At 39.1% G+C, this 22,633-nt stretch overlaps 1 protein-coding gene across 1 annotated transcript; it reads left to right on the top strand.

Annotated features, from left to right (window-relative positions):
• Window positions 1-561: 561 nt before the first annotated feature.
• Window positions 562-22,617, top strand: MYEF2 (myelin expression factor 2). Its single transcript, XM_063142809.1, has 17 exons — window positions 562-775; window positions 6,840-7,069; window positions 8,253-8,305; window positions 9,563-9,570; window positions 9,671-9,764; window positions 10,645-10,836; window positions 11,783-11,936; window positions 13,517-13,566; window positions 13,646-13,709; window positions 13,855-13,956; window positions 16,031-16,081; window positions 16,162-16,233; window positions 17,360-17,458; window positions 18,021-18,092; window positions 19,342-19,559; window positions 19,643-19,694; window positions 21,786-22,617. Exons 1-17 carry the CDS (start codon window positions 630-632, stop codon window positions 21,947-21,949), a joined length of 1,821 nt encoding a protein of 606 aa, XP_062998879.1. The 5' UTR covers window positions 562-629; the 3' UTR covers window positions 21,950-22,617.
• Window positions 22,618-22,633: the final 16 nt, after the last annotated feature.

The following is a 22,633-nucleotide window of genomic DNA, read 5'->3' as shown; positions in this document are numbered from 1 at the left end:
CTCTTGACCAAATACAAAAGAGGGCATGACTCCTGCAGCTTTAACTCTTGTATTGAAGAGGGAATTTCACCGGGTGCCGCATGCCTACAAATGACACCTGCTGAAATTCTCTTTTCTATACAACTGTTAAAGATACAGGAGCCCAGTCCTCTTTCCAATATGGATAATAATAATGATGATGATTTTTGTAATTGTGCTTTTAACATGTTGGTTGTTTTATTATGGTTTTAATTTTTGTGAACCGCCCAGAGAGCTTCGGCTATTGGGCGGTAAAAATGTAATAAATAAATAAATGATGTAAGGTAAATTCATCACTGCTCATTAAAATATGTGGTGCCCTCGCTCTGTGTCTAGCGTTCCTCTCCACACACTCGGAGAGCGAAGGAGAACGCGAGGCTGGCGCCAGCCGAGGCCTTCTCCACCGCATGAGTCGCTGTCGCTATGGCAACCGGGCAGTTGCCTCTCGACGCAGACCTACAGGCATCTTCCCGTTCTCGGCGCCATTTAAGTTCTCGCGAGAGCTTGTCGCAGCCGGTGCGCAGCGCGAGCAGAGGCCGAGGCGCTCGCTCAGGTTGCGGTGAGGGGGGCCCTTCTCAAGCCCAGCGAGAAGCTTGTCGGTGGGAGGCAAAATGGCGGAGGACGACAAGTTCGAGGCTGTGGCGCCGTTGGGGGAGGCCGAAGAGGCGGCCGCCAACGACCACGAGCGGCCCCAGAACGAAGAGGCGGGCGGGATGGCCATGCCCGAGAGCGGCGACGGCGCCAACGGTGTTAAAATGTGTGTGAATGTGGAGTCTGGCCGGGAAGGGGGCGTGGGCGGCGAGGCCGGACCGCTACCTGAGTGCGGGGATTCGGGGGCCCGCGCAGGCCGGGGGCGGTTGGGGGAGAGTCTGCGCCATCGCTCGGCACAGGGAGCCTGGCGGGGCGACAGGCCGTTGCTGGGGGAGGCGTCGAGGAGGGGAAAGGCTTCAGAGCCCCCTCAGTATTGTTCACTGACGGGCACCTGATGGGGGAGGGGCTGTGTGCGGGCTCGCTTGAGTGGGGGATGGGAAGCTGCTCACGGGCTCTGCAGGCCTCTATCTAGAAAGGAGGTTGTTACAATGATTGTTATAGAAGAATTAGAATTAAGCTGGGGTAATTCACAGGCTGCGGTGTTGGCTGCTTAAAAAAGAAGAAGAAAAGGATTAGGCAGATTCAGGAAGGATGGAACTGTCAGCTGCAGGAAGGATGTTAGGATGCAATCCTGAGCACATATAAAGGGGAGTGAGCCCCATTGAACTTGGAGGAGGGGGCTTAGTTCCCATTGTGCATGCATACCGTTGCATCAAGCAGGACAAAGAGTCTTGTTGGTGGCACTTTAAAGACTGACAGATTTATTGTGTAAGAAGCGTTTGCGGACTAGAGACCCACCTGAAGTGCTATCCTCAGTTGGTGAATATGCACACAAACAAATTGTAAACAGTGGGCCAAACGGTCACAAAATAAGAGCTACAGTGTGACATTTCCTTGCAGAACTCAAATGTGTATTAGATAAACACAGTAATTATTCATAACAGCAGCAGTTGGCGATAACTGTCAGGGGTTCTTGCTACTCACTGGTGATGTTAATGTCCCACATTATCACTTGAGAACTACTAGTACTGTCCATTCCTCTAGTCTGTCTTAGGCAAAACAAGAAGCAGTAATCTGCTATGCATGTTTTCCAGTCTTGTTTTGGATGAGTTCCAATAATAAAGCACAAAGCCCTTCCAAGGCACTAATATCCTTAGGAAGAACTAAGGGACCTCCCCTGTATCCAGTTTGTTGCAGGGTTATTGTGATGAGTGTGCTTTGTGTGTGTTCTGTGACCTTGCCATTCTGTTGGTAATTATGTGCTTTTAGTGTTCCCCCCCTTTCTATAACCATACAACTTGGGGCTCCCCAATAAAAATCAATTGGGAAGAAAAAACTGCTATTTCATATAAATATTTTTTGTATGGAATGCATTACCATAAGATGCAGTGACAACATGCATGCATCAAGGGTAGGTCTATTAAAAGCTATTAGCTGTGATAGCTAAATGGAATCTCTTGATACAAATACAGTTGAATGCCAGATGGTGGGGTGGAGTGGTATTGCCTTTATGCCCTGCTTGTAAACTTCCCCAGAGCATCTGTCTGCCCACTGTTGAAAATGCAGTTCTGGACCAGATGGATCATTTAGTCTGATCTAGCAGGGGCCTTATTATATTAACTAGTCTTTAACCTGTTGCTGAAAAGGAGTGTTTGGACATCACTCAAGTCACCTGTTTAATGCCTATGTTGAAAAACAAACCAGGATAAGTTATCCCAGTGTTTGCACTGTTCAATGAAGATCATACTTGCTCTCCTTTAGTTGTAAAAAAAACAAACCTGTTCACTCTGGCTCTCAATTCCACTTTAAAGTGATGGCTTCATAGAATACAGTTTCTTTCCAGACTTGTAAATAGTTACTCACTATTTGGCGAGTAATTTAATAGTCTTTGGTAAGCAAGGCTGCTGCCAGACAGTAAACATTCAGTCAAATGTTTTTGTTTTGCCCCTAACTTTTTCTTTTATAGGTTGTCAGGTGTTTAGTGTTTGCGTATTTAAAGGACACAAATGAAGGGTTTGTTTAGGGTTAGGGTTTGCTTAGCAACAATGTGGACTTGTTTCCAATGCTGCCTGTCAGTAGCTGTGGTCTGTCTTCTGTAAAGAACTTTCCTTTGAACTGCATTAAAATATAAACTGCTGGGCCAAGCTTTTGCTTACCAAGCTGCTTGGATGTTTTCATACCATGGTATTATTGGTCAATTTTTGTTAATTTTATAATTTATGTTTTTATAGAGGTGGCCATACTAGAGCGTTTGGATCCCAATGAAATAATTTGTCTGATTATTCCTAGTTCATACTTAATTATTTGAGCACAAATATTAGTCAAATGCTGTGCAAGACGTCTAACATACTAAGAGCCTTTTGATTAATATTTCTTTTAAGAACATAAAAAGCTGTGCTGAATCAGACCAAAGGCCTATCTAGTCCAGCATACTGATTGCACAGTGGCCAACCAGCTGTCTATGCAAAGCCCACAAGCAGGGCACGAATGCAATAGCACCTTCCATTAAAGAATACTTGCTAGTATTAAAGTGTTTGTTATGATGAACCTTCTTGCATTCAGTTAATATGATCGGCAGTATTCCTTCAGATATCAATGAGGCAGCAACCCTTGCCTAGCCTGGAGTCACTACTAAGGAGATGAGCAATGACAGAAAATATGTATTTCTAGGTTTTGAGTCTTCTCTGCTCTATTCTGTCATTCCAATAATAAAACAGGAAATTTTCCAGATTGATTTTATGTAATCTGTTAATCCAGTGGGTCACTTCTTGCTGGCTAATTTGTGTGCGAAGCTTTTTCAGTTGAACTTTGACATTTTTTGGTAGGGAAACTAGTTGCGCTATAGTAGCTTGTTCCTTGTAAAATTTGTCTAGTATTCAATTATTCTACAAATATCCCTTCTTAGATGATTTAGCAACTTTCAGAGTTGGCCCTGATCTCTGTTCTAGAATGTTTTGGTATCTAACTAACCTATGTTAACATGTTTTAATTTTAGTAAATGCTGTTTATCTGTCATGCAGTTATTACAAATACTGAAATTGTTCCTTCGCAAGTAGGACAGAAATAGATATTGGGGAGTTCCTATTATCTGTACAGCATTATGACTTTTATTTTTAACAGCAGTTCAGTGTACTACATGACCAACTCTGCCTCATTGTTGGTTATGAAATGCATTCCCCCCCACCCCATGGATTTACTCTGTTCCCTACCTGACAATGGGAAAGCTGTAGCTGTCCATGTGGTTCTTTCTTGTGAGTTTGTGACCCGCTGATAGATAACGTTTGCAGGTATTCCTGGTGCTTAAATTCCTCTTGATCTCCTCTGGCTCAGCCAGGCACAGACCTTTCCAGATTGTCATTTCCTTAGCACTCATGTGTTACTACATAGAAGTATTCTCCTGTGAGTTCTTGCTATTTCTGTGTACATGGTGGGGTTAACATGAGTTGACTAGTGATTATGGATATACATATGAAGCCATGGAGAAGGTGTGTAGATTGACAGCATGGGCAGAGGATTATGTATATTCCCAGGTCAGCATGGATAATTGCCAACAGATGTTGGAGAATGTGGTTATGAGCAATGTCTTGTACACTGTTCAGGAAATATGTGTAAGAAAGCCTTGTAAGTTATCTCAGAAAAGTTACTAACCTGCAAAACCAAACCCCCCCCCAAATATTGCCATTCTTTTTATTCATAAAAGGGGCTGGCGGTGGATGGATAGAACACTCTGTTCCTCCTTTGCTAGCCCCTCTTACAAGCAAAAGGCAGGTTAATAAAAATATTTTGCAGGCTCAAAACAAAGTGGGCTGGCAGGCTGCCTCCTCCACCATCTTGGTTTTTATTCTAGGTGCTCAGGAGGCTCACCTGCTCTATGTGTAGTATAGAAATGCAGCAGACTGACAGCAGAGGGAAGGAGCACTCCTTCCTGCTTCCATCAGCTCTTGTTTTCTGTGCTGGATTCGCAGGAAGGGACCTACCCCCTGCTGCTAGCATGAAAATGTAGTGGGCTGCCAGAGGAGGGGTGAAGTGTCCCATGTCTCCTCCAGAAGCTTGCTTGGTTTCTATGCTGGGTGGGGAAATTGCCCTCCTCCACACCCAGTGTAGAAAGGCTGCTTGAGGACGGGTGGCTTGCTCTCTTACCTTGACGAAATTCTTTGTTGCTTGGGGCAGCCAGGTAAGTAATTAAAAACAAACCTGGTATAAGCTTCCATGTACATTGTCTAGGGAGTATGCATTGTCTCCAGGCAGGGAATATATACACTGGCCAGGCAACATAGAGTGGTGAGAAAAAGTTTGTGAACCCTAATGATGATTTTGGAAATGCCAGTTTTACCATGATAGCCTTCGTGAATCAAAACCAGTCTTTTTCTAAATACCCAGCAGAGTTTATATTAACCAATTCCACGTTTGTGAAATAAAACAGTGCATAAATCAGGCAAACAGTGAATACTTAGAAGAGTATGTGCAAAAGTAAGTGAATGCATGGTTGAATCAGCTCAGTTAAAGTGAATAATTCGAATCCGTAGTTTTAAGTAAAAAGAACCTCATCCTAACTGTCAAGCATGGTGCTGGAAATGTGGTGTTTGGGCCTGCTTTGCTCCCTCAGGGCATAGATGGCTTGCCATCATTGACACAACCATAAATTCTACAGTGTATCAGAAGATTCTTCTTCTTATTATTATTTATTTATATAGCACCATCAGTGTACATGGTGCTGTACAGAGTAAAACAGTAAATAGCAAGACCCTGCTGCATAGGCTTACAATCTAATAAAATCATAGTAAAACAATAAGGAGGGGAAGAGAATGCAAACAGGTACAGGGTAGGGTAAGCAGGCACAGGGTAGGGTAAAACTAACAGTAGAAAGTAACAGTAGAAGTCTGCACAACATCAAGTTTTAAAAGCTTTAGGAAAAAGAAAAGTTTTTAGTTGAGCTTTAAAAGCTGCGGTTGAACTTGTAGTTCTCAAATGTTCTGGAAGAGCGTTCCAGGCGTAAGGGGCAGCAAAAGAGAATGGACGAAGCCGAGCAAGGGAAGTAGAGGCCCTTGGGCAGGCGAGAAACTCTAGAGGAGAATGCCAGACCATCCGTCCATGAGCTGAAGCTGAATCCAAAGTGGGTCATGCAACAAGTCAATGATCCTAAACATACAAGCTGATCTACAAAAGAATAGTTTAAGAAGAAATTCTGTGTTTTAGAATGGCCTAGTCAAAGTCCAGACCTAAACCCCTCTGAAATGTTGTGGCTGGGCCTGAAGCAAACTCTTCATGCAAAGAGTCCCTCAAATTTCACTGAATTGAAGCAGTTCTGTAAGGAGGAATGGGCCAAAATTTCTCAAACCCAATGTCAGAGTCTGACCTGCAGTTACAGGCAGCGCTTACTTGAAGTCATTGCTGGTCAATGGGGTACTGAACCTAAAGGTTCACATACTCATTAACACATGGATATTGAATGTTGAATCACTCATGGATAAATACTTGTTGAAAAAGTATCATGTTTGTGTGTTATTTGTTTAATCAGGTTATCTATTCTTTATCTAGGATTATAGGTTAGATTAAGATCTAATAACATTTTTGGTTGGAAATATATGATAATCCTAAAAGGTTCACAGACTTTCTAGCCACTGTATGCAGTCCACTTATCCACATTCTCCAACATCACCAGAAGATTATATGTGATGAAACAGGTCATTGTGTAAAACCCTTTGTTCATGCTTGTCAGTTCGTACAACTTCACTGGCTGTTTATGTACATTCTCAATTGAACTTGTGGGCTAAACTTCACATTAAATTTCATGCATCCTCACATTTGTGTGTGTGTGTGTTTGTTTTTTAAATAGCAGCTACAGCCCCTGCATCCCATCCAGATTGAGAGTGTAGCACAGGTGGAGTGGGGGTTACCTTTTCTCCTTTGCCACAATCCTGTGAAAAATCCTTGGGAAACTGCTACTTGCACCAATAGTGACCCCCCCCCCTGTTGGGGGCACCAGCAGATTTTCACCAGGATCACATCCCAGGGTGGGGGTGCGGGAGTGTTAATTGCCCTCCATCCATGTCACTGCTCTTTAAAAAAAAAGCATACATACATATGCACAAAGATGGGAAATCTTTACATTGAATGTGTTTACTTTGGTCCTGTGATAGTGCTGTTCAAGCCTTTAAATTCTGCTATAAAAGCTAATAGAATTCTACGTTTCAAAGCAAAAATAATCTTACTTTTCCCCCCAAATACAGGGAAAATGATGAAACAGTAAAAGATGAGACACCACCTGTGAAACCAAAGTATATTTCGAAACCGAAGGCTATCCCATCTCTTGGGCACAGGAATAGATTTCATCCATACACAAAGGAGAAGAGTGCAGGCACTGGAGAAAAGAAGACCATTAACCGTAACAGAGTATTCATTAGCAACATCCCATATGACATGAAATGGCAATCTATTAAAGATCTTATGAGAGAGAAAGGTAACTTGCTCCTTCACAAAGGAATGGGACAAACACAAATATCTGGAATACTATGGTCCATACAGATTTGGTTTGTCCTTTTCGATTTCCAATTTCTGCTTGACATCTACTTTCCCGCTCTCTTTCACTGGAGATGTTTACATTGCAGGGATAGTATGGGTAAACGAATGAAGTATCCACAGTCTCCTTCCATTCTAGTATGACAGTAGATAGCCTAGAGAATATGCATGCCCTCATGAACTTTTAAAGGGACTGCGTTATGTCTAGCTGTAGTTCTGAATATAAGTAATACTTAGTGTGATTTTAAAGTACGAATGACAAAGGATGTCTTTCAAAAGATGTTTCTGTATTTTTCTTGGTGGAATCTGGCTGTGGAATTATTTCTGTCTGCATTGTCATTTCTGCCATGACTTGTCTGTCTGGAGCTCTATATCAAGCGTGTTACAACAGTTGTAGTTTGACAGAACTATTTGCCCCAAATGTCTTGCCATGGGCAGATCTGGGGCAGGAGAAATCCCAATTCATGAACTGTCAAAAGTTAGTTTTGCATTAACTTGGGGGAAAAATGATTGCTTCAAAATCATGCAAAGAACATTTGGTTTCTAGGTTTTTAAAAATTAAAATAAATCTTTAACTGTGCTAGGTGTATCTGTTGTAAGGTGACGTGACTATATGATTGGGTTTATGCAATGAAACTTTACTTTAGAAAGTGTGTGGCTTGCTGTGAAATTTTTTGATGCTTGTAAATTGGTTATTCTATTGAAGGCAACCTCTTTACTATTTGAAGCTATTCAGGTAGAAAGTCACCTTAAAACAGCTGTTGTGAGCAGGATAACAAATGTCACTGAAAAGTGCTATTGTTGATGTCCTAATTGATAGGTGAAGGGACTATTTGTATATCTGAACTTGTTCACCAACTATATCATACTGGCCAAAATATGATCTGTAGCATGAATTAGGTTAAATATAGTTGTTTTTCTTTAGCTTTTGAGAATGTGGCTGTTGCATATTCCTGAAAATTAGCTAAATTATATAGCCCTTGACAGGAGGTATGTTGGTCTGGTTTTGATTGTTGGTGAATAATAGGTGCTTCGTAGAGTTGTGCACAGGGACACAGCAAAGCAAGACATTGGTGTTTAAATGCATTGTCTCTTGGTATTTTCCCTTTGTATGTCTTATGTAGTTGGTGAGGTTACATACGTGGAGCTGTTTAAGGATGCAGAAGGAAAATCAAGGGTAAGTGCTGTGGGCAATCATCTGCTAGAGGTTTAAAGTTCCTCAGCAGTTTTACTTTTGTATAATACTTGTACCAGTAATTGGAAAGTAAGTTTCATTTTTTTACATTGATGTTATTACAGACTGAGGTTTCTGTATCAGATACTGTTTGTCAACTTACATAAATCAGTGTAGCTGGATGCAAGGGAAAACTTCTTTAATATGTGCTTTAAATAAATGGCATTTACCTAATTCACTTAAAACAGCAGCTCACTTTAGGATTTCTGTTGTGTTCAGATGTGTTTTAAGTTGAGGATTGGAAAAAAAATCACTGAAATGATAAATTTAAGTGTAGCATTCTAATTAGCGGCTGACTATAAACCTATGTTTTGATGAGCCTAAAGATTGCAGGACTACTTCTGGATTATTGAACTTGGTTAGGTTAAAAAAAATGGAATGGAAGGAGTTGGTTGTTAGGCAGTGGATGCCATCAGTGAGGGAGGCAATTCAGTGCAAAGAATATTAAAGCTGCTTTGTGTCTTTCTTCTTAAAAAGGTCAAACGTTCAAACTATAGTAAGTCTTGAGCCTACTGTGTGAACATGAGAAATGCAGGTTTGAATCGAACGTAAGCAATAAAACCTGTTGGGTGTTTGATTTCTCCCCCTTAAGATTTTAATTTAAATGCTATTTTTGTTTGCCCTATGGGAATGTTTTTTTTTTTAAAAAAGTAAAAATAAAAATTGACCTAAGCTGGTTGCTTTATTTTTATTGAAGAGTAACATGTTTTTTGTCCATCAAACTGTTCCTTCTTAAACTTGTAATATGGAGAGGGTATCAACAATTGTTAAGCAATGAAATTGCAGTCATAATTATGGAAAAGCTGAGTATTGTACCTCAAGATAATCATCCAATGATACTCTTGGCTATCCTGCTCAGTTTTTTTCCTTTAATTGATCATGGCGATCTATGTGTCATTTTCACATTCTACTTCTGGTTTGGCTCAAGGAAAACATAATGGAAAGGAGTCAATTAAAAAACAACAACTGAACAACCACCTTCTATATCTTTAAAATTGACTCTTAATAAACATTGTGCTGTGCAAGAAAGGTGGTAGGAGAAATTACTACTTAAGTGCTGCTCTTCCCACTCCAGAACTTTTATTCTTTGTTCGGTTTGTCTAAAATCTGAAAGTATGTTACTGCAACAACTGCATTTGCTGATTCAGTTTTATTTATTTCTTCCTTCTCCTATGTTGACAAACCTTCACGTGGATATAGGGTTGTGGGTAAGTGTGTGGTTTGTTTTCTCTTAATACTTGTTCCTAAAATAGCATATTTTAAAAATAGTTTGAAAAACAAACCAAGATTTAATTATTTTTCATCTAGTGTGGTTGAATTCAAAGATGAAGAATTTGTCAAGAAGGCACTGGAAACTATGAATAAATATGACCTTAATGGAAGACCACTGAACATAAAAGAGGTACGGTTTGTAATTTTTCAGCCAAGTGCTATAAAGCTATTTGATTTCTTTTAAAATAGGAGAAGATCTGATACAGAATTACTAAATGCCCCACAGAGACTTTTATACAGTAAAGCAATCCTACTACTTCCCCAGGCAAGCTATTAAAACCCCCAGTTCTCTCTTAAAATGGCAAATATGTTGAACCCCTAATCCCCGTTTTCTTTATCCATAGCTTGTAAATTGATTGATTAGTTAAACTGTAGACTCAAGTCAGATCACCTAGGAAATTTCCAAGGCCTCTGTAAAATCAAAACTTCAGAGAAGAGTTCTGTGTTGACATGGGATTGCTTGTGTTGGGGATATATGCCCTATCAAATTTCTGCGAGACTTAAATCTATGGTTGGGCAAACATTTTAAGTTCTGGGGAATTTGCTATATGATTCTGATCTGTGCTTTGTTCTGATTGCCTTGCTGTAGTCTAGTGAGCCAGGGGAGTGGGTGGGAAGGAATAAATACATCAACATTTTCATTGTGAGTGTTTATTGCTCTCCGAACAGTTCTGTCACAGAGGGTTATGTCTTCTATGTATGATATTAACAGATACCGCCAAGATCATTGCATTTGGTTTTTGGAAGAACATGTTAGGCTGACAGATTTCTACTTGTCCATAGGCTAGGTAACAGCATGTGAAGTAGCAGTGCAACCCTCATCTGAAAGGACCACCTCTAGAGGTGAGGGAGCTAGGTCTCCATGCACATGAAGTTTATTCTTTCTGCTGCCACTGATAAGGACACTAACTACTCTTTTGGAGTTTTGTAGAATTTCAAAAGTGCTGTACCATTTGTTGCATCAGAATTGAGGTTAATAGATGTATATTATCTTACTAAACGTGTTGAAGGATCCAGATGGTGAACATGCCCGCAGGGCATTGCAGCGTGGGAGTGGACCATTCACAGGAGGACATGGCCCAGATATAGCACCTGGCTTGATGAATTTACCACCTTCTATTCTTAATAATCCAAACATTCCTCCTGAGATTATCAGCAATCTGCAAGCCGGCAGGCTTGGGTCCACCATATTTGTTGCCAATGTAAGTATAACGATGCACTGGATGTGCATGGCTAAAGTTTTTGAGTACAGCATCAAGTTTTCTTGGTACAGAATGAGTGTTCTCTTAGCAGAGAGGAGTAATACTCAATTTCATGGGGTTTTAAGCACTGTTGCATTTCATCTGATGGAGGTTTTGTGTCTAAACTGAGATACAACCATTTCTCCAAGTTCTAGGAACTTTTGCTTAATTGTCTATGCTGCTATGCAGTTCTTGGACACCTCTTTGATGAAGCTTTTCTGTGAGCTGCTTATGTGTATAGAATGGACTTGTGTCTCTTAGTAACCAATTTAAAAATGTGTTATCAACACAATATTTTTGTGTACTCTCCATTAACAAGCAAATATTGAATTGTTTGCTAAATGTTATTTATTTATTTATTTATTTATTATTAATTACATTTCTACACCGCCCAATAGCCAGAGCTCTCTGGGCGGTTCACAAAAATTAAAAACATTCGAAGTATAAAACCATAATATAAAATACAATATAAAAGCTCAACCAGATAAAAACAGCAGCAATGCAAAATTACAAATTTAAAACACCAAGTTAAAATTTATTTATAGACTGTTAAAATGCTGGGAGAATAAAAAGGGCTTCACGTGGCGTCTAAAAGCATATAATGTAGGTGCCAAGCGAATATACTTAATTCATTCTCTTCTTTCTAGTAGCTTTTAATCAGAATGGCATTGCTGATTAGCATGTTGAAAACTGAAAGGAAATAGATATGATAATAGATATGATTTAGGATTTAGTTGCATTTCAGATACTAATATTTCAGTTTATAACTCTTTATGCATCTGTACACATAATAAAAACATTTGCTACTTTTAAACTATATTAAAATTTGGGCCTGTACTAAAAGCCCCATGGTTTAGTGAGGCATAATGAAGTTGTTTTTTCTAATAGAAACTTTATCTTTTTAAAGCTTGACTTCAAAGTTGGTTGGAAGAAATTAAAGGAGGTATTCAGCATTGCTGGTACTGTAAAACGTGCAGATATTAAAGAAGACAAAGATGGCAAAAGTCGAGGAATGGGAACAGTGACTTTTGAACAGGCAATTGAAGCTGTTCAAGCAATATGTATCCTGACAAAAGCTGGAGAGTGACTGATTTAAAGCAATGTTTTGTCAAATGCGGGGTTAAGTGTGAGCATGTTGAAAAGATTCATATATATCTTCCAACATATTTTTTGTGAGTTTGTCTGAAAATAGGTGTATTCTGCAACAGAGCCAACTGATAGCTTTTCTGTTTTCAAAGTATTTGATCAGGTGCATGTTTCACTTGATACAGTTGTAGCTATAGCAGTGATACATTTATTATGGAGTGTGATTATAATGTGGTAGCATTGGTGTATAGTTAGCAATAGTGTTGGGAGGAGGTTTGGAAGCATGAAATCGTCTTTCTCTGTTGGCTTATATTGTTTGATAGGGATTCTGGGCTAGGATTGATTCTTAACTGATGATAATTGCTTTCCAGCCTAATCATGAGGGGTGTGGAGCCCAATTTAATATCTAGCATATGTTTTTCCAAGAATTGGTAAGGGAGAAGTTAACAATACACAAAAAGGGAGAAAAGTCTCGGGACACTATAGGAAAATGTTATTATATAAAAGCATGACGCGTTTCGGCCACTTGTTTTTTAGGCCTTCTTCATGGGGTTGTTATAAAGTCTGCAGAAATGATTAACAACAAAATTTGTCTTGTGATGGCCTAAAAAAGCAAGAGGCCGAAACGCGTCAGGCTTTTGTGTAATAAAATTTTCCTATAGCATCCTGAGACTTTTCTCGCCTTATGTGTACATTTTTGGATGCTTACCCGCCTTGCACTCACAGAAGTTAACAATAGACTTGGTATGGGGAAAGCTTGGACTTCTGAGGGAAAGGAGTGAGGAAGTTGATTCCTCAAAGCCGTGCCTGAAACACGGCTTCCTATATATAACTTGATGTCCTTTATCTTTTATTTCTGGGTATGTCCAGCTCTGTGTCCCCCCATTCCTGCCATCTGTGGTTCAATTTTGATTATGCAGAGTGACATCTTCTCTGTAGAATCGTTTGTTGAAGGAGGCTTATCAGGCCAGCACACTTTTAGGTTTCTCTGAGCTGTTGAAGATTTGTTTACGAAACCTTTGGGGGGCATAAAGTAGTTGGCAAGAAAGCTCCCGGGAAAAACCTGCTGTTAAGGACTGCTGTACTATGTGGATTTTTTTTTGCTATTGTTTGTGAATATATGCAAGCCATCTTGATAACTGCAGGCTTGAAAGGTGGCTATGAAGTGCGTTTCATAAATAAAAAGGCAGGCTATCAACATTTTAGAGAAATATCTTTTTCCAGTGCTGTGGTGCTGTGGTCATTCTACTGTAAAAACAACAACACCTAATAATTTGAGGAACTGTCAGAGTATGTGGAAAACTAGTACAATTTGTGGAGTCCACAGAACTTTACTTAAATGCAGAATTATTTTTCACTTGTCACGTTTTTATCTAAAAAATAGTGGTCTGGTGAAACAGAACTATTTATGCAACTCTTAATCAAGGCTTATAATCAATAACATTCTTGGAGAACAAGAATGCTGCATTTCTCATTAGTTTTCAGGTAACTAATTTCCTTCTCCTGTTGAACATCTGTCGCTGGTATAAACAAGATTCCTTGACTTTATGTTCAGCTATGTTCAATGGACAGTTCTTGTTTGACAGACCCATGCATGTGAAAATGGTGAGTTGTCCATTTACTTTGCCCTTGGTAGCTGAAACAACCTGCGACATCATTCTAAAAGCATTAATCTTCTTGTTAGGATGACAAATCAATTCCTCATGATGATTTCCGCGTAGCAGATAGCAAAACACCACAGTTACCCCGTGAGTATGAACTTCCCCCCCTCCTTATTAATCTTGATGCTGATATCATTTTAAAGTCTTTTAGAATTGCTCCTGCCTTCAACTGTATATGGCTAGAGAGCAAAGGAAACTCCGAAACCTAATGGAGAGATCTTTGCTTTTAAAGGTGGTCTTGGAGGCATTGGAATGGGACTTGGACCTGGTGGACAGCCTATAAGTGCAACCCAGCTGAGCATGGGTGGTGGAATGGGAAGCGTGGCCCCAGGAGGTCAGTATACTTTTCTCTCCTGAATCTTTTAAACACTGTTTTGAGGTAGGGGTGAGGAGGATAGATGTATTTTCTGGAGTTTCATATAAATCTCTAAGGCTGCAATCCTATACACACTTAACTGCAAGTGTATGTGAACACAATGGGACTTACTTCTGAATAGACATACATAACATTGGATTGTAAATCTTTTGTGGCTCATACCAAGCTCCTAACTTAGGGCAGGATGGATAAAAAAGAAGATAAATTAGTAAATGTTAAAAGGGCCTTTGGGGTGATGGTGTTCTATTTACGGAACTCCCTCCCTAGGGAGGCTTGCCTGGAAACTATTTAGTTATCTTTGGGCACCAGACAAAGGCATTTTTGTTGTTCTTCCAGGCTTTTAAAGCAATGTATCTTAGAGTTAAAAAGTTGGCAAAGGATTATAAATAACTTTTGTAATGGTGATAAGAAAGCGAGGGTAAATAAAAGTAAATGGTATTTGAGTCAAAAAAAGGGAGGATTGGGTCTCCCGAATATTACATTATATTATGTAGCCAATAGATTAAGATATATAGTGGAGGCAATTTTAGGATTAGGGAACTTAGATTGGATGGAAGAAAAAAACATGAGTAACATAGAGACTAAATTAGAAAATGTTTTTTTTTATGGAAGGAAAAAAAAAATGGGTGGAAGGTATAAATAATCCGCTTTTGAAGTTTCACTGGGAAATTTGGAGTAAATATAAAGGGGCGCTGCTTCCGAGCAGCTCTCCCTTGTCACCGGTAATATTGTTGAAGAATTTCCCGGAGGAATTAAAGAGTAGATTAAGCAAAGTTTTAATAGAAAAAAATAAAATGAAATTAAGAGATTGGTTAAGAGGAATGGGTATAAGAGAGGATATAGAAGAGGTCTTGAAGGATAAAAAGTTAACTTGGTTAAATTATAGGCAATTAGAACAATGGACTAAAAAGTGGGTAAGAGATAATGGAGAGTGTAGAGAATTAACAAAGTTTGAAGAATTAATAGATAAGAAAGATAAGGAAAGGGGAAAAGAACAGTGTTAAAAGGGTTGATGAGCGAAATATATAGAATATTGGTGGAGAAAGGGACAATGGATAATTCGGGTAAAACGGTTTGGGAGACAGATTTGAAGGTACAAATAGGACAACAGGGTTGGGAGGGAATATGGAAACAAAGAGCGTTGAGAAATATGTCAGTAAGAATAAAAGAGAATTATTATAAAATTGTATGGAGGTGGTACCTAACTCCGGTTAGATTGAACAAGATAAATAATCAGCAAACAGAAAATTGTTGGAGAGGTTGTGGGGTTAAAGGAACGTATTTGCATATGTGGTGGGAATGTAACTATGTTCAGAAATTGTGGAAGATGGTGTTTTTGGAAATTGAAGAAATTGTTGAAATGAAGATAGAAAGAACACCAAAAGTTGCATTGCTGTCGCTATTTGAAGAAGATTTTAAATGTAAAAAGGAAATTAAGGAACTGATAACGAATTTGTTGACTGCAGCAAGATTAATTATAGCTAGGAACTGGAAGATACAAGGGGAATATTCTATTGAAGAATGGTATAAAGAAGTATGGGATATAGCTATTAATGATAAATTAACAAGTAATATTAAATGGAGAAGAGGTATAGCTAAATCAAATGATTTTGAAGGAATTTGGAAACAGTTCCTAATATTTGTATTTTCTAAAGGGAGTGGGAATCCACCAGCAGAAGAAAGTATGAGATTCTGGAATCAGGAATGAGATCCCGTGGTGGGGGGTGCACTGTAGGTGTATTGATTATGTTATTAAGATAAGATATTGTATTCAACTGAATTATGTAGTATGTTGTGTGTTTTTTATGTGATGTAATGTGTATGTTTATGTATTGTAGAAAATAAAAAAAAATTATAAAAAAAAAATTAAAGCAATGTATCTTAACCTAGTTTAACTTTACTGCTGGTTTTATTATACTTTTTGTTGATGGTATTGCATTGACTTTTGGGCGGCATTTGAGTGCAGCATACAAATATACTAAATGAATAAATAACCTGTAAATCTATGTTGGTACTTCTCGTTTATTTTAAGGAATGGCGGTAGATGGTCCAGGCTTTGGAGGAATAAACAGAATGGCTGGAGGTAGGTATGTCTTCCAATTACTTTCTTTCCCTACAAAAACGTATGAAGTTAGTAAAAAAAGGTATTTGCTTCCGGTCCAGGTGTTGGTGCATTCGGTGGCATGAAAGGAATGGCAAACATGGGAGGATTTGGTGGAGTCAACCGAATGGGAGGTAGGTGAACATCTACTCAAAATGTAAAATTACTTCATCGTATCCAGTGTTGTTAAAAACAAATAAACAAATAAATGCATCCATTTCTAGGAATGAGCAGTGTGGATGACTTCAGAGGGAATATTGGCACTGGAATGACTGGCGGCATCGGAACGGGCATGGGGGGCATGGCAACAGGGATGGGAGGTGAGCTGAGCCAACGTTATATTTTATGCCGTGTTTGCCACCGCAGCCCGATATTAAAACAGCTTTCTTTAAAGTTGTTTACTTTGATTTAAGAGCAGAAAATTAATGATGTGTAAGCTTGGATGCCATGTCATTTAATTTAAAAAGACTTCAGTAAACTGTAAACTTCAACTGCCTATTTAGAACCCATGAAGCACAATGTTTGAGAGGCTTCTCATCAAATGTCACATTGGAATCTCATCTGCATTCTCTCTCTCCCCCCCCCCCCCCCCCAGGGCCCTTTTGAAAACTGGTGTGTGAGTTAAGCTGGAGTTTGTGCTTGAAATGCGGAACATTATTCTGGGCGTGCATACGAAATTCATTTTCAGTGTTTCAGTGGAGTTACTGCTTTATAAAACATAATGGAAAGCAAACTTTCAAAAGGAATGCCTAAGGGTTGGCTTAAATCAAAGGCATCACTTTGCTCGACTGATTGCAACATCCTATCATATTAAAAGGTGTCTGAAATGCACCGAGCTTATTACAAAATAAAAATTAAGGGTTAAAGCCATTAACTTGCTGTACATGATTATAAAGTTCTGGATCAAAGTTTCTATCAAACTGTTAACCGCTGCATAAAAATTGAAGTCTTTCTTTCTCATGCACACATTTGCTTAAAGTCAAACAAGACGTGACTTTAAATGCTCTTTGCCTTTAAGATGCAGCTTTAAAAAGCAAATAGCATCAGCTGGGATAGGCTAACGGTCATGCAGTGGGGGCTATAACCCTTTCCTCCCCTGTTTTAGTCTTGGGAAATATACCCAAGATGGAATTTGCTTTTGGGGGGATTTACCCCACTGACACAAAGTAAAGTGATTTTTTTCCCATCCCAAATGTCTGCCTAAACATACAGATACTACCCAGGGTATGAAGAAAAATGTGTGTACTGTGTTTCCTGCAGAGATGTTCCGTGGTGGAATGGGAGGCAGTATCGATAGAGACTTTGGTCGAAGTGATATGGCTATGAACCGGGGCTTTGGAGACTCATTTGGAAGAATGGGTATGACCCTTGGCTAACTTTTCATGGAATGGAATATCAAGCATGTAGCAAGCAAATTGCTTTCACAAGTGAACATTATGTCATTTCATATTCATAATCTCCTCCCCCACCCTCCCCAAAAAAGTTGTCTGTGTTAAGTCCTATGTTGTCTTTCCGGAGATTGACAGGATGCAGGGATTTTTCTGTACTTTCTGAGAGTGGATAGAATTAGACAAGTACATTAAAGCAGTAATCACATAAATACCCAGTAACTGTTAGTTCTCAGCCTTCTTAATTCTAAGAGATGCTTGTGCTAACTTGTGGGCTTGTTGCTCCTTTGCTGCTCTACTAGCCATATATTTTACATTCGATGAAGAAAAGCATTTAATGAGAACGCTGTAGTAAATGCATTTTTCTCCTGCTCTAGGAGATGCCCTAGTTTAGCTCATGTATTTTTAGATGAATATGTCCTATGGATAGTACTCTTAGGGATAACATTGCTGTGATAAACCAGTTTGGTAGAATTCCCTGGCTTTAAGTAAAACAGAGTTATATAACTTGATTTTTTTCTGTCCTTGTTTAGGTGGTGCAATGGTTGGTGGTTTTGCAGGAGGAATGGGAGCTTCTAATATGGGCCCAGTAGGATCTGGAATGAGTAGGTTGACCTGTTTCAACCAAATATAAATTCTGGTTATAGAAGTTTTTTTTTTTTTTTAGTATTGTACGTAGGTGGACCCAGAAGAACTTGTCAGTGGCAGGAAAGAAACAATTGATTTTCTTGGTTATGTGGGCTGTAGTTTTAATTGACGTTTATTAAGCTGTTGTGTTTTGTAATGACACACGCTTCGTTTCATCCCATCCAAATTCTAGTATTTATAGTTGTTAGAGGTTTAGGAATAAAGTGTTTCCGTGGAATAAGTTTCATTTTGAGATCGTGCAGGTTAGATTATTTCTATAAACGTAGCAAATACTGGAACTGCAGATATAAACAGTAGCTGTACAGAATGTCAGATGACTAATTAACGCTGTGGTCTAACATCTGTCTGTAAAAGCAAGAGTCATAGAATCATCATGCATGGCTACAAAATAAATGAAAAGAGCATGTACTGTAGCATGTTAGGAACACTAATGCCTCTGCGTTGTAACTGTGAACATATTTCCACTACTTACGTCGGAATATGATTCTAGCTTTCTTCCCTGATTTAATAAGGAGATTTAATAAGGACAACTATTATGCTTTTTTGTGTGGTGGTGGGGGAAAATGTAAGTTTTGGATGAATGAATTTCTATAATAGGGATATAGGAAGCTGCCTTTAAACCAAGTCCAGGGATTTGAACCTGGGCCCCTTTGCATGCTGAGTAAGCGCTCTACCATTGAGCCTTCTCTGCTGTGAGTGTGTTATAAAATGCACACACTAATTTTAATATCCCTCAATAGATTGGAGGGATCTGATATTAACAACTAGTGATATCACAAAGCCTCACGCAGTCAATGGAAGATAGTCATGACCTGAGAAGTCCAGAATGAAGCAGTCACTTGCATTGAACTTTTTCTGGCAAATCAGTGCACACCATCCTAACTTTAGGTTTATCACTGGTATCCCAAAAATTGATTACAGGTGAAAATTGACATGGTGGCGGCGGCGGCTACGACTGAATAGGCCAGGGTCTAACACAGCTATAAATCAGTAACTTTTAACTGAAAAATGTAGTCCCACATGTACAGCCTCTTCACAAGAAAATACATAGTTTTCTCTGCTGAAACTCATCTGCATTTCCCCCTGCATAAAACCAGTTTATCACTGAATGTGAAACAAAGTCTAAAGCTTGTGTTGGCAATACATTTTACACTTGGATTCCTGAAAGTGATGTGTGTGTGTTCCGCCCCCCCCCCTCTGTGTCAGCAGGTAGCGGATTAAGCGGCATGAACAGTATGACTGGCGGGATGGGAATGGGAATGGGAATGGATCGGATGAGCTCCAGTTTTGATCGAATGGGCCCAACCATGGGAACTGGCCTGGACAGGAATATCGATATGGATCGAGGATTTGTGCCTGGTCCAATGGGAAGTGGTGTGAGAGATCGAGTAGGCTCCAAAGGCAACCAAATATTCGTCAGAAATGTAAGTCTATTAATTAAACTAATTAGCAGCGTAATTCTCTTGCTTTTTCTCCTTATGTTACTATATGCTTATCTTCATTTCAGCTTCCTTTTGACTTGACCTGGCAGAAGCTTAAGGAAAAATTCAGCCAGTGTGGTAAGTATTGGGCACAAATGTTGTTGCCTCTGAAATAGAGATAACTAACCACAACGGAGATGTTAGGGTGAGATGACAATAAGTCTACCAATGGTTTGTGGCAGATGATTCAGGAAGCATGTTCTGCAGTTCATACAGGGCATTGGCCAGGTTTGTTGGGGCTCACCATCGCTGTGCATGAACTGAATGGGCATCCTAGAACATAAGCAATGTTCTCCTGCAGTACGTGTTTTGGGGGGGTATCTTATTTCAGGGAAACAGAACCTTCATTATTGATCTTCTTTATTGAGGAACCCCCAATGTTCTCCAAAACACAGTGGGCTGGTTCACACATAAACATCAAACCATAGTTTGCACTAAATGTGTTTCCTAGACTCCAAACCATGGTTTGTGTTTCAGATGTGTAGGCAAACCATGTGTTTTGTGTGATTTCTCTTAGAATCCCCAGATACTAGCCCAAATAATGGCCTCAGAAGGTGGTGCAATGTCCACAAACTATACTTTGTGTGTCCTGGTGTGTGCATAAACTGTGTGCCCAAACCTGTATCTAAATTATAACAAACCATGGTTTGGGTTTACATCTGAACCCACCTTGATTTGAAACCAATGGTAATAATATATTATGACTACAGTGAGTAGCCTGATACGTTTCGTTTTACTTTTATATTTTGTAAGCCGCTTTGAGCAACTTCTCTTTTGGAGGAGAAAAAATAGATATAAATTCTTTAAATTTTATTTATATAAAATATCTCCTTGATAAATGGGGTCTTCCTTTAAGGATGCCAGAATGTAATTCTGATACTTGGCATTCCTGCAAACTATAGACATCTGGTGGTAGGAATGTTCGTGTGTAGCTTTTTTTTACATTCTGTATGGCAAATAACGAATTAAGGTCCAAAATATCTACGCTAGCTTTCACTGAATTCTAAAGGGAATATTATCTCTACTTTTATTTCCCTTCTGTGAAAGGTCATCTTTATTTTGCCTACTGTTGAGCTACGTGTTCAAAGAAAAAAGAGGTTTTGTAGCTTCTTGTAAAGTGTTGAAGCCAGGGATCTTCCAGATGTTCTGGCCTACAACTTCCCTCATCATTGGCTGATGGGAATTGGAGGCCAAAACATCCAGAGAGCCACATGTTGCTCACCCCGGCTTAAGCTATATTTTGTTCCTTCATTATATTTTGTCGCAATCTATAAATAAACCTTCAGATGAATGTCTAGTTTTTTTAATTGTTGGTCTTCTTTTCAGTGGCTTTTCATGTCAGCTTGAACATATTTTCTTGTGCTTTTGTCCATTTACTAAAACATGGAAAAAGAAGGATTATTAGTATGTGAAAACTGCTCTTTATAGTGACCTCTGTATGTGGCTTAAAAAGTTGAGGCTTTCGATGTACTTTTTTTTTTTTTTTAAATTGACTTCTAGCCTAATGTGAGGTAGAGATTCCTGGGATGATCAAAAATGCACAAGGAAGGCCTTTGTTGGATTCACTTGATTTTAAGGTCTATAAGCATAATCAGAAAAATATATATAATTGTACCATTCGGGTAATTTGAAAACTGTCCAAGGTTTTAAAATAAAGATGCCTTATTATCTCCATTGCTTGAGGTCATCCGGTGATTAAAATGTTAAAATGTTGAGAATCCAACATTTCTCCAGCTTTTTGTTGTGCTTGCTGTAAATACCCAATTTGTTAATTCAGCTTTACTTAAAGGAAAAGTAAAGGAAAAAAGTCCGGGATATAGGAGAGTAGCCCACCATAGTCAAAGCTATGATTGCTTTGAGCTGCTGAAAGCAGGATAGATGAAATTCAAGAAGAGGGCACAAATTCTAGGAGCCAGTACAAGCCATAGAGCTGTGGGAGTAGTTGAAAAGGGACGGGACTGCTCTGTAGCTAAACTGGTAGAGGAATTGAGAGACCGGCAGGCCCCGCTGGAGTGCAATGTGATTTGGGGTGATGTAGACTCAGGCACATGCCTCTCTGGCTAAGCTGATTAATCATTCAGACTTTTGAAATGATGTTTAGTGATTGTGGGATTCCTATTTTCACGAGTGCACTGCAGGCTAAACTAAACTTTAACTTTGTTTGTTCAGGTCATGTAATGTTTGCAGAAATAAAAATGGAGAATGGAAAATCGAAAGGCTGTGGAACAGTCAGATTTGACTCACCCGAATCAGCAGAAAAGGCCTGTAGAATAATGAACGGCATAAAAATCAGTGGCAGAGAAATTGACGTACGTTTGGATCGCATTGCATAATTTATAACTACATGTTGAGGAACATTCCTTTTGCCGGTTTAGCTTCTCTCTCTCTCTCTCTCTCTCTCTCCCCACCCCTCCCACTACTAGTAAGTCATTTTAGTAACATTGTATGCTTTACTTGAGTTGGAAAAACAAAACTTTTAAAAACCCACCAGCCTTTAACAGTATAGTGTTTAATATACTGTAAACTTGTTGACTGACTCTTACTACATTTTGGTTTTTGAAGAGAACTTTCCTGACTTGTTCAGTGGTATGAGTATCCACATTTTCTCGTGAAGTATAGAAGCTGTGGCTATTTAATACCTCTCCAAAATCATGCTAAGTGTCTCTAGTCATTCAGTTTAAATGAATGGTTCTACTGTTTTTAATAAAACAAGCCATTTTCTCTGTTTAACAAAGACTGTATAGTGAGACTTGTTTTGTGTGAGATTTCCCCATACTGCAATTGTAATGTAAAGCGTGTGTCTTCCTTTCCTCTGCATTTGTTTTTACATGCATTTATAGTCACTGCTACTCCGGTCTCTGAAAGGCAATGCTCTCATTCTTGATAGTTTTGAGCTTTACAGTGATTTTTATGTCATGATGTGGAATTTCTGTAAATAAGTTTTAGAGCCCAAAGGGAATTCTGGAGTTTTTCATTTGACTAAATGAAGAAAGACTTTTCATTCCTTATGGTTTTTT

Source organism: Elgaria multicarinata, chromosome 16, assembly GCF_023053635.1.
Source record: "Elgaria multicarinata webbii isolate HBS135686 ecotype San Diego chromosome 16, rElgMul1.1.pri, whole genome shotgun sequence".
Classification (NCBI taxonomy): Eukaryota; Metazoa; Chordata; class Lepidosauria; order Squamata; family Anguidae; genus Elgaria; species Elgaria multicarinata.
This window is presented reverse-complemented; position numbering and strand designations above follow the sequence as displayed.